At 45.8% G+C, this 15,374-nt stretch overlaps 1 protein-coding gene across 5 annotated transcripts in view; it reads right to left on the bottom strand.

The window, feature by feature from the left end:
* Window positions 1-733: 733 nt before the first annotated feature.
* Window positions 734-15,374, bottom strand: part of PRPF40B (pre-mRNA processing factor 40B) — a 32,540-nt gene continuing 17,899 nt past the window's right edge. For 2 of the 5 annotated variants that reach the window (XM_087710455.1, XM_087710454.1), the window contains exons 17-27: window positions 14,558-14,691; window positions 10,055-10,169; window positions 8,697-8,788; window positions 8,119-8,235; window positions 6,550-6,687; window positions 5,601-5,696; window positions 5,206-5,286; window positions 3,650-3,752; window positions 2,726-2,787; window positions 1,933-2,058; window positions 734-1,462 (exon numbers count right to left, since the gene is read on the bottom strand). In XM_087710455.1, the coding sequence (XP_087566581.1) occupies window positions 1,370-1,462; window positions 1,933-2,058; window positions 2,726-2,787; window positions 3,650-3,752; window positions 5,206-5,286; window positions 5,601-5,696; window positions 6,550-6,687; window positions 8,119-8,235; window positions 8,697-8,788; window positions 10,055-10,169; window positions 14,558-14,691 (1,157 nt within the window). In that variant the 3' untranslated portion in view covers window positions 734-1,369. Of the gene's footprint in view, window positions 1,463-1,636; window positions 1,659-1,932; window positions 2,059-2,725; window positions 2,788-3,649; window positions 3,753-5,205; window positions 5,287-5,600; window positions 5,697-6,549; window positions 6,688-8,118; window positions 8,236-8,696; window positions 8,789-10,054; window positions 10,170-14,557; window positions 14,692-15,374 lie in introns of those variants that run through there. The other 3 variants (XM_087710457.1, XR_015696051.1, XR_015696050.1) reach the window with 3 other exon arrangements.

The following is a 15,374-nucleotide window of genomic DNA, read 5'->3' as shown; positions in this document are numbered from 1 at the left end:
CTTTTCACCTCCCTGGTTTGTGCGATTTCCCTCTCCCCTCCCCAAACTCAAGAGTTGCTCATTTGAGAGATGCCAAATGGATTATGTCTGTGTGCCTTGGGAAAGTTACTAAAAGGGTCAGATCCAGGCCTCAACACCCCACCCCATCTCTGAATATATTTTGAATTTCTTGAGATTCCCGAGTATACTTTGAAAAGAGGTCTGAAATTCTCTGGAGTCACTTTTACTTAAGATCACCTTCTCCAAAGCAGAGATGGCAGCCATCATCTAGTCAATTGGGAGGTCAATTTTTGAGAAAAAGCTTTTCTGGTTTATGAAAAAGAAATTGTAAGGGAAACAAGTTGTGGAAATAATGTAAGTGAACGTAATAAATTGTAGTACATGGTTATAAATACGGACATATGGCATCCATCAGTTAAAAATGTGGAAATCAGCAATCTGATCAGCACTTGTATCTTGTTTATTCACACAATGATTATGGATGAATCTCATAATATACACCCAGCATGGCTACTTTGCCACACGTACCAATTTAGGATATTTCCATATCCTCTCTTCCCTTTTTTTGATATATACCTGCCAGCAAACTTTCAAGTCCTCTGTTATTTTGGGGGATTAGAGGCACCATAGATCCAGTCCAATAGGTTATGAAAATACTCTTTTGAGGGGTTCCGCCCCCCCCCCCAAATCATTTGGAACCAATATAAACTAATTTTCTACAGGAGGCCACAGATTGGTATTTTCAATCCAGATTTATTATAAATATTGTTTGAAAAATTCCATTAAATCTTTAACTCACGAGGGGATACTGCAACCAGGGAAAAGGATCCAGTCACAGTGATAACCTTCCAGATCATGTAGCCTATTCCTGTCTCCAGATTAGACAAGACTCATGCTGTATCTTAGCTGTTTCCTGCCGCCATTTTGCATCTAGGCCAAAGGAGGGTCTGAGCTAGTGTGGCCCAGCTGAAGTCTTGACTGGAGACAGACATCATTCATTCTGGTGCTCAGATGTAATTCCCCCATTCCTCTGCTGGATGGTCCAAGAGCCGGGTTTCAATTTTGGTGATGCCCTCCAGATCCACAAGGGACACCTGAACTTCCTCCCTGTCCTGATGTTTGATGTAGACTGGTGGTGTCGCTGGAGATGACTGCTGCCAACGGGCAGGAGCAGCTGCTCCCCTCTTAGAAGCAGGTGAACGTAATGAAGAAGACTGTGACCCAACGTGCGGGGCCCAGCAAGAGCAGTGCATACGCTTGGCTTGGATGCCACCAAGGCTAAAACAAGGCAGAGTTGCCACAGGAACAAGGACTGAATGCTTCTCATACAATGGTGTAGAGGGGTGCCTCAAAAGAGGCATGGGGTCAATTACTGGTCACCCAGTTGCTGCAGCAGAGTCCGACGCCGACGTTCCAGCTCCCCTTCGCTCAGCTCCTCGCTCTCTGAGGTGTCCCAACCACTCTGACAGCAGAAAGAAGGCAGGTAAGAACCCCTCATCCAGCCTTCCCTCCAAGCCTTTCTTTTTTTCTATCTTCCTCCATCCTCCATGTCCTAAAGCAGAGATGAGCAATTCCCTTTATATGGCCCCTAGAGCCCCAAGAGAATCGAGACTGCTGAAAACAGAGAGCAGTTCTTGCCATTTTGAGGATGAAATCTCCTAAAACAGACATATCACTATATTTAAAAAAAAAAGATTGAAGCCGTATCTCTTCCCCAAATTCCACCCTAAATCGTCCCACCTATTTTTGGTGTTCGATTCCCCACCCAAAAGGGTTAGGACAGGGGTGGGGAACTATGGTCCTTTTATGACGTGTGGACTTCAACTCCCAGAATTCCATGCTGGCTCAGTTCCCCACACCTCTGGGTTAGGAGAAGCCATTCCTGGGCTAGGATTCTGCTCGATCCCCGCCACCCCCACGCCGAAGTCTCACCCGCTCCCTCCGAGTGCCCCGGGGAGGGGAGTGGCCCCTCCCCTCAGGTCGCAGAGGTGCCTTCCCTCGCTCCCACTCTTCCGCCCGGCTTGGCTCCTTGTGCTCAGCTTCGCTTTCAGGGCTGTTCTGTAAAAGAAACGGTTTGCAGGGTGGGAGGGGCCTGGCAGGAGGGGGCCTGGGTGACTGGCCCATTTGGTGACACGAGGCTAGCACAACCAAGGAAGGCAAGTGAGCCCCAAAGATTGTAAACCAGCAATGCAGATGTTGAGATAAAACTGCAACTGTTTTATCTCAACGTCTGTGCCACAGTACCAAACTGTGCCAGGTGGGTTTGGTGCTGTCTCAGGAGATGTGTACCTTCAGCCCTGGCTGTTCCCTTGAATCCCCAGATAGTTACCTGCTCCTCAGGGGTGAAATTCAGCAGGTTCTGAATTTGGAGAAACGGTAGCGGAAATTTTGAGTAGTTCGGAGAGCCGGCAAATACCACCTCTGGCTGGCCCCAGAGTGGGGATGGAATGGAGATTTTGCAATATCCTTCCCCCAGGAGTGGGGAGAGAATGGGGATTTTGCAGTATCCTCCCCCTGCCACGCCCACCAAGCCACGTCCACAGAACCAGTAGTAAAAAAAATTGAATTTCACCACTGCTGCCCCTACTCTGTGGGTTGAGACGCGTGGGGAGGGAGCTGCCAGGAGAATGCACCCTTTTTTCCAAGGAGCTTGGCTTTATGTGATTGGTCCTTTTCCATCTGGACCTCTCCCTTTGCCTCCCTTTTGCTGTCACCGCCTACTCACCGACTTATGCCGTTTCTTCTTGCTCTTCTTCTTCTGCCTCTTGGCACGCCTGGGGCTGTGCTCTGCAGGAAGACAGGAAGTTGTGTGCAGACAGGGAGACGGGGCCGTCCCAGCCTTTCCTTGGGATGACCTCAGCCCACTCCCAGCAGTGATTCCATGGCAGCAGGCCAGAATCTCAGAGACATCCTGGGAAGGTGGCCGAATATTGGGGGATGGGGTGATGCAGATGCTACCTATCAATTGATTTTTTTGTGATCAAATGAAGGAAAAACAGTTTGCATGCTGTGGGAGCTTCCTCATTTTTACAGGCTCAAGAACACATTGCTGAAAGTTGTTTTGGTGAAAAGAATTTTAGCCCATCATTTTTTGTGAGTTTTAAAACAGGTTAAAATAGGTACGTGACTCTAGCAGTGTTGCCTGGGATGGGGTGAGGGTGTTGTCAAATTTGGAGAGCCTGATGAAAATAATGTGTTGTGGGCCCCGCTTCCCCTTTTGAACATCATCTTGACATTGTGCAGATGTCCCAAACGGACAGAGCTTACAGTCTAAAACCACAAAGCTTTTGTCATTGGGACAAAAAGAAAAAAAGACAGGAGCCACAGACATCCTAAGCCTGACATACCCCTTCATGTCTTAACTTTCCATAAGTGTAGTGCAAAATGTGAAAACACATCCCCAAAACTTACTCCCTGAACTAGCTCTACATCCACAACATGGTGCTGTGGGGCCCTTTGGAGACTGAAAAATGTATTCTTCAAAAACAGAAAGTGCAACCACTAGCAACATGTCCTAAACAAGCCGATGCCCATGGATTTGTTTTATAGCATGGGTTTTTCCCCCCAAATACAAAGACTGCTGCTCAGTTTCCCACAAGGACTTCTTTTCTATGGAGCTAGCCCGTTTCTCATCCACTCCAAGCCTTACCTGAGTCAGGGGAAGATGAGGCCCCTGAGCCGGCAGATTCCGAGTGGTTTCGTTTCTTGCGCTTGGCTGCTCGGTGGGGATGATCTGAACCGGACTCTGAGCCCTGCACGAGAAAAAGAAGGACTCACCAGACAGCCACTGCCAGAGGAAGAGTGGACGGAGCCACAGGAAGAAGAAATAAGCCAAAGTGAAGATCAAAGGTATCAAGGAGGAAGAGGAGCAGGAAAAGATCAGGCCAAGCTGCTGCATTTTTGAGTTAGTAAGCAGCACAATCCTACTTCTCAATTTACCATTATCCATCCTGTGCGACGGTGGTCAGCACACAACAGTCATCCCCACACCAGGCAACCTTCTCATTCGAACAACTTTTCCTAAAGCGAATTTCCTCCAACTCTTGTCAGTCCCCAGTCAAGGTGCCTTAATTCAAAGCTAAACAGGTTCTGATCAAGTTTATCAACCCTTGCCAAGTAAGAATGAGCCTTCCTGAGGCCTAAGGTGGCACCTCCTCTGGCTTCTTGTCCCTTATCCTACTGCATTCCCCCCAACCCCTGACCCGTGAGTTTTTCTGGCACAGAGGGGTCATCTGGTTTAACATCGGTGAACAGATTGGAAGAGAAAGCCTGGGAGTGGGGGGGGGGGGAATAAATGCAGTTTCCAATTGAAGCAGAAATGCCATTCCCAAAACTGAAAAGCTCAAAGTGCAAAATGTCCCTTTTTGCACATGAGCATTTTGTTTTGAGCATTTTGGAAGTGCTTCAAGCTCACAAATAGGACTGTGTCTCACTTGGAGCAGAGATACTTTCAAGACGCTCAAAACAGCCTGACTTGCATCTGAGACAAGGTGCTTCAAATTCCAAGCGGATGGGAAAGAAATGTGGACCTGCAGCACTAGAGGAGGAGGATCTGGCCAACTCAAAGCTTCCCAAAGACAGACGCCTGGATTAAGAGACTGTGCAGTCCTAAATTGGACGGCGGAAGAAGTTCCTCACACATCCTAGAGCCTTGATGGTGAACCTATGGCACACGTCACCCCAGCTCAGCTCTACTGCGTATGTGCACACATCTCCCACTGGCCAGATGGTTTTTGGGTCTGCTGCACCTGCACGGGGGGCAGGGTGGTCATGCACACATGTATGGGGTGCAGGGTGGTCACGTGTGCATGTGTGGGAGTCGAACGAGCATGCGCAGGGGGCAAGGGGACACGGAGTTCACACGGGCATGCATGGGGCACACACAAGGGGTCACAGGTGGGGGTGAGGTGCGCGTGGGGCGCATGTACATTGCATTATGAGGGCGTATGCACGCTTTTGGCACGCAGCAATGAAAAGGTTAGCTATTGCTGCCCTAGAAATTCTCGGGATATATCTAGTAGCTTAGAAGTTACAGCTTTAGTTCGGCAAGATTCTGTCAGGATTTACTTTGGCAAGATTTGGTGCAAGCAAATAAAGGACTGGGCTCAATTGTGGCTTAGTTCAAAGCCCAGGGGAATTCAGCCGCCTATGACCAACATTTTTTAATTTGCATACTCCATTGAGTCTGTCCTCCCCAAATCTCACCGAGGCAGAGTGCTTGCGATGGTGTTTCTTTGGCTTCTTGGCATGCTTCTTGGCCTTTGTGTGGAAATGCTGACACTCACTCTGGGGAAAAAGGAGGACTGGGTTACTTGGGCCCCTTTAGAACATGTCCTTCCCAGCCACTGTCTTCTCTTCCCCTAAACTCCGCTGAAGATGTGACCTAGCCTGATAACAAAACATTTGGAATCCAACCCACAAGCTCAGAGGATGACCCTCCAGCCTCATCTCTACACCAGAGCTACAGCCACCATCAAAAACTGTCTTCTCTATCCTCCTCGAGGTCAACTCTACTTACTGGTCCCATGAGGTTTCAAGCAGTTCCCTTGCTGGGATTCAACTGCTCCGCCAGGCCCAAACACGAAACAGGTGCTGCTCACCTCCAGCAACTGCAGGAATTCACGAAAGAGGCGGATCCGTTCTGATTCTAGTGTGATCTGCTCAAAGGCAATATTGTTGACAAACCGCTCTCTGACCTGACCAAGAATAAGAAGCACATAGTCACATCCTTTCCTGGAGTATGTAAGATTTGGGGGTGGGTTTGTCATGGGATTTCCAATCTTACTGATGGCAGGAGGCCCCACCACTGTATTCAGATACAAACATTTCAAGGGATAACTACCATATTTTTCAAAGTATAAGACGCACCTAGGTTTTGGGGAGGAAAACAAGGGAAAAAAATTGCTGAAACTGAAACAGGCTGTTTGCTGCAAGGAGGCAAATTGCTGGGAGGCAGAGGCCAAAGGGGTGGGGGTGGGGGCTACATTTGGTGTATAAGACCCACTCAAATTTTTACCCTCTTTTTTTTTGGGGGGGGGAGTTTGTCTTATACTCTGAAAAATATGGTAATTGGTGACAGACCTCGGAAACCAACTCATTCCCAAACCACATGCTGTTAGAAGAAGTTAAAATTTCTTTGTGAGTCCATGGCAAAAAAAGTTGACACCTTTGGGCCTAAGCCATTGTTTTGCTACTTGCTCACTCAAATGTGGCAGGACATTTCCAATTTCTCTTAAGTTGGTTTGGATAGAAGCATCCACAGTTTTGAGACAAAGTTACAGATCAACCTGCTCCAAAAATGAGGCTGGTGCATCCTTGTAGGAATCTTGCCTCCTTAGACTGGCCTTCCCCAACTAGGAGGCACCCAGAAGCAGAGGGATGGGTTTCTCCAAGGGTGGTTAAATGCCCATGTCCTAATGCCAAAAGATACATTCAACAGTTGGACTGATTGTTCTATTATTGTTTATATCTAATCTGCCATCCTCTTCCTTTAGCATTCATTTGACACTCGGCTGGAAAACCTGCCATGCAAGGAGCAGAAGATCTCACCTCATCCCAGGGGGTATTGGGCTCTAGAGGAGGAGCTGCCTGACGCAACATACTCTTGAAGGCGGCCTCCTTCCGCCGCATCTTCCGGGTTTCCTCCTTTTCCCGTTCACGCTCCCGTGCCTCAGCCTTTTCCAGCAGCTGGGGGTGGGGGGGTGGGATGGGAAGGCAAAGGGAGAGAATGATCACCACAGAACATTCCTGTCACTAAAATATCTCCTCAGTGGTTTAACAGCCTCTTCATTTTATTTCATTTATTTAGATCCCGCCTTTGTTAATTTTACAAATGACCCAATGTAGTCAACAGATCCAACATACCTTCCTCCTCCTATTTTCCCCACAACAACCCTGTGCGGTGAGTTAACTGGGGAATGAGTGACTGGCTGGCCCAAGGTCACTCAGCTGGTTTTCATGGCTAAGGTGGGATGAGAACTCAGCGTCTCCTGGTTTCTAGCCTGGTGCCTTAGGCATTAGGTCAAACTGCCTCTTGTTCACAAACCTGCCTCCCCCCCCCCGCCCTGGATTTACCTGACCAGCTTTTGTTAAAGCAGCCATCAACTTTTCCCTCTGCAGCTCGCTTACTTGTAAAGAAGAGCTTTCTTCCAACTGGATTGACCCCGAATGCCCAGCTGCCACACTGGGTGACTCCTCAGCCCCAGCATTATTAGACAGAGAAGAGAGACGCTCCCAAAAAACATACATCTATTTCAATATGATAGGGGATATATGCCTATGGAGAGTGTCAGTCACCCAGGTCACACGGTTGTCCCCAAAGTGCTTTTTCCAGAGGCAACTGGACTTCCTTGTTTTTCTTTGCAGACCTTTCTCTTCTCCTCCAAGAAACTTATTCAGAAACGAAATACACTATATTGCCCAAAGTATTCGCTCACCTGCCTTTACTCGCATATGAACTTACAGTATTTAACCTGTGATTATGTGTTCCCGACTGAATTGCTGTTAGTATTTCATTCCCCCTTTGGAGTCATTGTTGAGTCACTGACACTGCATTAGTGCCCATAATGTGGCTAGGTATTTCCTTAGTCTACTCCATGCTTCATTCATTTTTATTATCCTACAGATGCATATCAGTTATAACGTGACTTCTCCAAATTAATGACTTTCTTCATTATTCTTTGTGCTAATTACAGTTAGTCTGGATTTTATCAGACTGATTTTCATTTATCTGCTCTGTATTAATATGAGTATTGGGTAGAGAATTTGTACCAACATCCATTAGACATCAGTCAGCAGAGATTTGGGGCATGTGGCATGTCCATATGGGAATGCATGGGGCAGGCAGAGGTTGAGGGGAGCAGATAGTCCTGCAACAGCTCGATTCTATGGTATCTAAACCTTTGAAGGCAATAACCAAGAAACTTGAATTGCACCTGAACATCTATTGGGAACCAATATGCGAGTAAAGGCAGGTGAGCGAATACTTTTGGCAATATAGTGTATCTTCGAAGAAAAACAAGGAAGTCCAGTTGCCCTTTGAAAAAGCACCTTTGGGACATGACAGGGGAGAGTCACCAAGGTGAAGAACATAGCATCCCCCCCCCCCGACCCACTCACACTGTTGAAAGTTAACTTTATGTTGCCAGCATCCAGCGTGGCAGCGCGCTTGTCAAAACTGATGACATGAGCAAAGTCCTCAAAGGTTGTATTTATTTCCACACTGAAGCTCCGGTCCTGCCAAGGAGAGAAGAAAGGAAAAAGGAGAAAGGCAGGAAAAGGCCATGGTTAAACTTTCCCTCCTTCAGAGCCCCATCGTATACTTCTAAAATATTAGGAATCAAGGAATACTAAAGTAAATCCACCAGAGACTTTTAATATTTTTAAGGGTTCTCTGAAAAGATCTTTTCTCTGGATCAGGTAGGGGCTGGAATTGCAGATCAGCTCCAGTTCCCCTTGCCTGCTTTTATTTTAAAGCAAATGCAAGCCTCAGAATGTGACAGACCTCTGCCCTGTAAAAAGAAAGATGCTTCGAAGGGAATGCCTTACGGTTCTCCCAAAAATAATGATGGCAGAGCCTCAGAAGGGCCCCAGCTAACTGGCATCACAGAGAGAGAGACATAATTCCCTCAAGAGAAATAGCTTTGCATCGAAAAGTATTTCTACCCCATATTCAGTTGTTAACTTTCCAGCCGCACCTTGAGAATATCCTTGATGATCTTTTTTTCATCATGGAACCGGGCCTTCAGATCTTCAACATAGAATTTAAAGAGGTCAAGCGGGGTGGAGCCTGTGAATAGAAGAGCAGCAGGAAGTAGCCCATGCATGCATTATTAGCGCTGGGCGCAAAGAAGATCCGCCTACCAAGTTTCCAAGCAGCTTCCAGAGCTTCTTAGATTTGGGGCCCAGGGGAATATAAGGCCGTCATTTCATTGAAACTAAGCATGGTCAATGCTTGGTTGAAAAATTGCCCTATCATGTCCATCAGTTTAAGTTACAGGATAGAAAGCAGGATACGAAGTAAAATAAACGAGCAATACATGATCAACAATGCTATCTGAAACAAAAGAAATTGTCCACGCCTCCTATTCCTCTATTACTTATCCCACTTGGAAAGTCAGCAACCAGAAACGCACACCACAGTGTGTCCTCTGATGCTCTTTTATTTAGGTCAGAATAGGTGACATGAAAGTCCAATGGGTGGCTATATCGCCCTTAACGTCCTTGAGGCAAGAGAATATGCTCAGAAATTCTTTATGATTGATTACTGCACAGACAATAATGCAAGCACAATGAAATCCCCACAGTGGAAGTATGGATTGTGAAAAAAGTCACAACTGGAAAACTAGCCTGGTGATCAGAAAAAAAAGGAAAACCTTTTTTGAGACTAAAAACCTTACATGGACTTTTTTCTGAAAGAAAAAAAAAGATGATTTATGGGTTTGAAGATTAAGATAAGCTTGGATAAAATGAGGAAGTAGGAGGGAAGAAGGACTACAAAATTGTAACTACCTACTGAAAAATCATTCTATGTCTTAACTGTAGTTCTTTTCTCTTTTTGCTTCTTCTAATTTTTTGTTTTTCCGTTCTCCCTTTCCTTCCTTTCTTTTCTTCAATTTGCCTTTATTGTATGGAAAAACTCTTAATAAGCATAAATCAAAAATCTCCTTATGATGCATATATTTATAATTCAAGGACACATTTGAGGGCTTGCTTGGAAGACAAATCAAAATGGAAAACATTTCCCTTAAGGCAGAATGCATGAAAAATCTTGAAGGCAGGCAGGAGATGCCTTTATAAAATCCTTACTGAACACCTGACTCAACCAGCCTTCTTGGGAACTTAATCCCCGGACTCAGATCCAGTCTTCAGCTTTTCCAATGGGAAGATCTCAAATCTAATAAATAAATATTTGCACACCCAAGTGCGACATTTCAAATCATCCCAAACACCACCCAGGGAGATGGACTATTTGATCCATGCCCATAATTTGGGAGAGACCTTTTCTGGAGAGAGGCAAGGAGGGAGGGTGAGATTCCTGCCTGAGGCTGCTTACCAGGCTGGCCCAACATGTTGGCAAAGCGTCGGTCGGTGCTGAGGGAGGGATACAGCTCCATCCAAGTGGACATGGAGTGAAGGCGCCCGCATTCATGAAGCTCGTCCAAGAAGGCCTGAGCAAGAAGCAGCCTGGTTATTCTACGATAGAGTGAGAGAGATCAGGGAGTCAGCCCCTCCCCCAGTCACAGGCCCTGCCAGGGAGGCCATGTGCCCCAAAGCAGGCCCTGAAGCCCACCTCCCTCTGCCCTGACACAGAGGTTTCTTCAAATACTTCCTTCCCTCTAGCCTTCCAATGTCCACCTGGAAACTCAAACAGTTCAGATACCATACAGCACTCCATATACAGTATGAAGGGAGGAAGAAAAAAGCAGGAAGCAAAGACACTGGGATGAACTGCAAAATTTGACTTGAGAAGTTCAAGTTTTTAAAAAGCTAGTGTCAGAATTTTTCCCCCAATTCCTGGAAAACGTACACTCCTGGGTTCCACCCTCTTTATCAAACTTCCCTGGAGACTTCTGGACAATTATTGTGCAATTTGCCTGTACAGTGTGCCATTTTCCAGAGTGCCCAGACAATGCCGTGAGCACAGAACCTATATTTTTACACTGATGCATCACCCATGCTCTATTCTCATTTTAAGTACAGGTAGTGCTCCACAATTGAGTCCCAAATTTCCATTTCTAAACAAGGGATTTGTTAAGTGAGTTTTGCCCCCATTTTATGACTTTTCTTGCCACAGTTATTATGTGGATCACTGCAGTTGTTAAGTTACTAACACAGTTGTTAAATGAATCTGGCTTCCCCATTGACTTTGCTTGTCAGAAGGTCACAAAAAGCGAAGGCATGACCCTGGGACCCTGCAACCGTCATAAATATGAACCAGTTGCCAAGCGGCTGAATGTTGATCATGTGACTATGGGGATGCTACAATGGCCAAATGTGAAAAATGGTCATAAGTGCCATTTTTGGTGCTGTGTTCAGTAAATCCATACACTCACAAAATGAATGTTTGTTAAGTGAGGATTACCTGCGATTAAAAAAATGATAGCAAGAGAAATCCATCATGCAGCATTCCAGGAGGCACAAAAAACATGAGAAAATAGGATTGATGAATTGTACTGGAATGATCATCACGTATGAGGATGAAGTGACTCTTTTGTCTACCATAACAATGCTCAGCCAGTGTGGCCAACAATAAGGAGTACTAAAAGTTGTTGTTCAGGGATATCTAGAGCAGACATGGGCATTTTATGGGCCCTGGGCCATATATGGCCCTTTGGCTGTCCCTGCCCAGCCCACGTGAGATCTATCGGAAATGAGAAATCAAATGTGCGACTCCACATTTTCAGTCTTATCATAACATGCAAATTCTTACCAGTAGCAGCTAATTCAAACCATAGAATGTGCTGCTTTTTATAAAGTGATAAAATTAATATTGGGCAGAATTAAGTTCAGCCTATTAGTTCAGCCCTCAGTAACAGTCCCATTTTTTCGCCTCTTGAAAAAATTAATTGCCTTGATTCACAGGGTCATACTTGTCCCCCCTTTATTGTATCACTTGTGGTGCTCTATTGGGACTTTTATCATCATCATCCTCTTTTAACGACCCCATAATCCCTTGCAGGGTGGAGTCTGGGCAACTGAATGGAACTGAGTGTTTACTGGCCGGATGCCCTTCCTGTCACCAATGCAGTTTTTCTCAGCAGATATATTCCCAGTGTGCCCAGAGAGAGAAATATCTGCCACTACCTAGGATCAAACTCTATTGAGGCTTTTATGTTCTTCCAAGTACCGTATTTTTCAGACTATAGGACGCACCAGAGTATAGGACGCACCCTGATTTTGAAGGAGTAATTTTTTAAAAAAAAGGTTTTGCACTCTGCATGCCTCCCAAACCCTCTGCACGCCTTGTTTTTTGCACACAAACAAAAGTGCATGCAGAGCTTTGGGAGGCTTGTAGTATGCTCCTGGAGGCTAGGGGGTGGGGAACAGTCCATTTTTTGCTCATGTTTGTCCTCCCCAGCCCCCAGGAGCACTTTCAAAGCCTCACAAGCCCTCTGCATGTCCATTTTTGTAAAGGGGGTGGGATTTCAAATGCTGTATTCAGTGTGTAAGACGCACCCAGATTTTCACCCTCTTTTTTGAGGGAAAAATATGCGTCTTATACTCCGAAACATATGGTAATCCTCACACTGGAGCCTATCTGGGCTTTCTCCTCCCTTAAATAAAAGTAACACGTTTTCTCAATTTCTCCTGGTGCCTTTTTTTTCTCATTTGAAGAAAACAATTGGGGGGGGGGGAATGGATCAAAAGAGACTCTGCAAATATTGGGAGAAAGGAATAGGGGCATTCTGCAGTAACAGTTCAGGTCTCTGAAACTGATTAGGAAAATGCAAGAAAGTTTTATACAGGGAGTATAAAATGGGCATCAAGATTTATGGGTCCATCTTAAATGTTTATCAGAAGCCAGAATCAGCACTCCACAGATAATCCTCAACTTACAAGAGTTCATTTAGTGACTATTCGATGTTATAACAGCACTGAAAAAAGTGAGTTATGATCATTTTTCACACAACAATTGCAGTACTCCCCATAGTCATGTGATCAAAATCCAGACACTTGGCAACTGTATTTATGACGGTTGCAATGTCCTGGGGATCACGTGATCACCTTTTGCAACCTTCTGACAAGCAAACTCAATGGGGAAGCCAGATTCTGTGTCACTAACAACTACAATGATTCATTTAACAACTGTTAGCAAAAAGGGTTGTAAAATGGGAAAAAATTTCATTTAACAAATGTTCCACTTAGCAACAGGAATTTTAGGGTCCATTGTGGTGGTAAGTCAAGGACTACCTGTATTTGCCTGTAAATAAAAAAACCAAAACAGATACAAAACACACTTTGCAATTTGGGAGGCAGGAGGATCTGCAATGATTGCAAAAGGACAGCACAGGGGAAGAGAAAAGGCTACCCCTGGTTGTGCTGCCAATCTGTGGGAAGGTCCATGAACAAAAAACTGAGATTTTCTAAAGCAGTGTTGGGAACTTTTAAGGAATATGGACTTCCAACTGCCGGAATTCTCCAAGCAGTCATTGCTTGCTGGGGAATTCTAGGGCTTGAAGTCCACCACTGTTTAAAAGTTCGCAAGGTTGAGAAAAACTGCTTGGAAGGGTTGGGAATTCCTTTTAACTATGACAGAAAAGCAATAACTGGCAATCATATGAACCCTCCCTCTGCGAGCATCTTCTCTCACTAATGGCTAAACTTTTATTCAAACACTAAAGACAGCCAACATTGTTAGGAGACTGAATTGTAGTATATCCAACCCTTTTCTGGAATGATAATCAAATAATTAGCTAGCTACAAAAAGGCCACAAAACAAAATAGTGACTAGTAATGTTCCAGTGGTATAAAAAACGGATTTTTTTGCTTTCCTGGTTTGTGGAAATTTTGTTCTATTTATCTTCAGGTGATGGATAAAAGAAACACTGAATGATGATCTAGAACAGGGGTGTCAAACTCGCATTATTGTGGCATCGTCACGTGACATCAGGATTTTTTCTCCTTCGCTAAACCGGGTGTGGGTGTGGCCAGCGCATGTTGCATCTGGGCTGCGAGTTTGACACCCCTGATCTACAATATTCATTCGAGCAGCCTTGTTCAATGTAATGCTCTTCAAATATGTTGGATGACAGATACTAGAATTCCCAGCTACCAGGGCTGCTGGGAAGTCTGAAATGTTATTCCTAAAATATCTAGCAAACACTAGGATGAAAAAGAAATGAGGCCTTTGAACTTTGTTGCTGGAGAAGACTCCTGCGAGTCCCTTGGACTGCAAGGCAATCAAACTGGTCAGTCCTAGAGATCAACCCTGGCTGCTCTTTAGAAGACCAGATCCTGAAGAGGAAACTCAAATACTTTGGCCACCTAATGAGAAGGAAGGACTCACTGGAGAAGAGCCTAATGCTGAGGGCAAAAGAAGAGAATGAGGTGGCTGGATGGAGTCACTGAGGCAGTAGGCGTGAGCTTAAATGGACTCCAGAGGATGGTAGAGGACAGGAAGGCCTGGAGGAACGTTGTCCATGGGGTCGCGATGGGTCGGACATGACTTTGCGACTAACAACAGAGGATGAAAAAGGCTGGATCAGCCCATTTGCCATTTAGCCCACTATGGATTGTGACAGCAATAAAATCATTTCCCTATTATTACCTGACTCTTTTAATTAGATTTTCCCAATTTGGGTGCCCTTCTGATACACAGATTCAAATCCTGGAATTTCTCAGTTAACATGGTTATTGCTGAGAATTCTGCAGGTTGACTACACCTTTGGATCCCAAAAGTGTGAAGGTTGCCTCTAATTCTTTCAAGTGCTGATGACCAAAATCTACAAGGCATGGAATCTTTGCCACTGTTCTTGCTCTGCGAGACAGACCACACTCTTCTTTCCAAGGAATCCCGGCAAAAGCCTCCTTGGCTCGGGGCTGCGATTGCAAATACCTGGAAGGCTTCCCTGTTCTTCCGTTGCTGACGCCTTTCCCGTAATCGACCCCGTTCACGTTCCTCCTCCTCCTCCCTCTCCAAAGTCCGGATGTGTTCCTCAAAGCAGATTAAGGCATCCTCCTTGTCCATGTCTGAAAGAGGGAAAGTTGGGAGCAGGCCAGGCTGAGCTAAGGGATAAAACCATTGGTGACCCGGGAGGAAAAGTACAAGTTTATTCTGCAATGAGAGGTGACAGGGATTCAGGCACAGACAAAGGGCAAGTGAGCATAAGAGAGTCCCCTGTGAATGAAGTCTCTAAGCATGGAAAGGTGACCTATCTAAGATGGGAAGTTGTGGCCCAGCCTGTCAGCAGGGCAGCAGGCAGGCCCAGCGTTCGAAATGTTAGCGACGGCTTGTTACGCTTCTAGAATTAAGCTTCTGTGACTTCTAGAAGGTAGCAATGAGATACACTGCCCAAATAAATAACCTACATTATGGCTTAATGTCAGGGGTGGGCTTCAAAAAAGTGTATCAAGGGGTTCTCTGCCTGGTTGCTGGATGGCTGTGGCCATGGTGGGTGTGGCCTAGTTGCCCTCCTGCACCATGGCGTGGGAGGGGGGCGTTTTTGCCCTCCCTGCGCTCCACAGGCTTTCCTTGAGCCTCTGGCAGGGTGAAAACAGCCTCCCCAGGAGACCAGAAATGGGTTCAATTCCAGCCTTCCTGAACTTCCAGTAGGCCTGTTTTTCACCCTCCCTGAGCCTCCGTGCGCGCCCTGCCCTTACCTGCATCCAAAGTGTGCCACATGGAGCCTCCTGGGAGGGGAGGGGCAGGCGAG

The sequence above is a fragment of the Thamnophis sirtalis genome, unplaced genomic scaffold, assembly GCF_051295495.1.
Source record: "Thamnophis sirtalis isolate CommonGarterSnake01/CBP01778 unplaced genomic scaffold, rThaSir2_p1.2 scaffold_3, whole genome shotgun sequence".
In the NCBI taxonomy this organism is placed as follows: domain Eukaryota; kingdom Metazoa; phylum Chordata; class Lepidosauria; order Squamata; family Natricidae; genus Thamnophis; species Thamnophis sirtalis.
The sequence above is the reverse complement of the archived record's forward strand: the minus strand, read 5'-3'. Positions and strand labels throughout refer to the sequence as shown.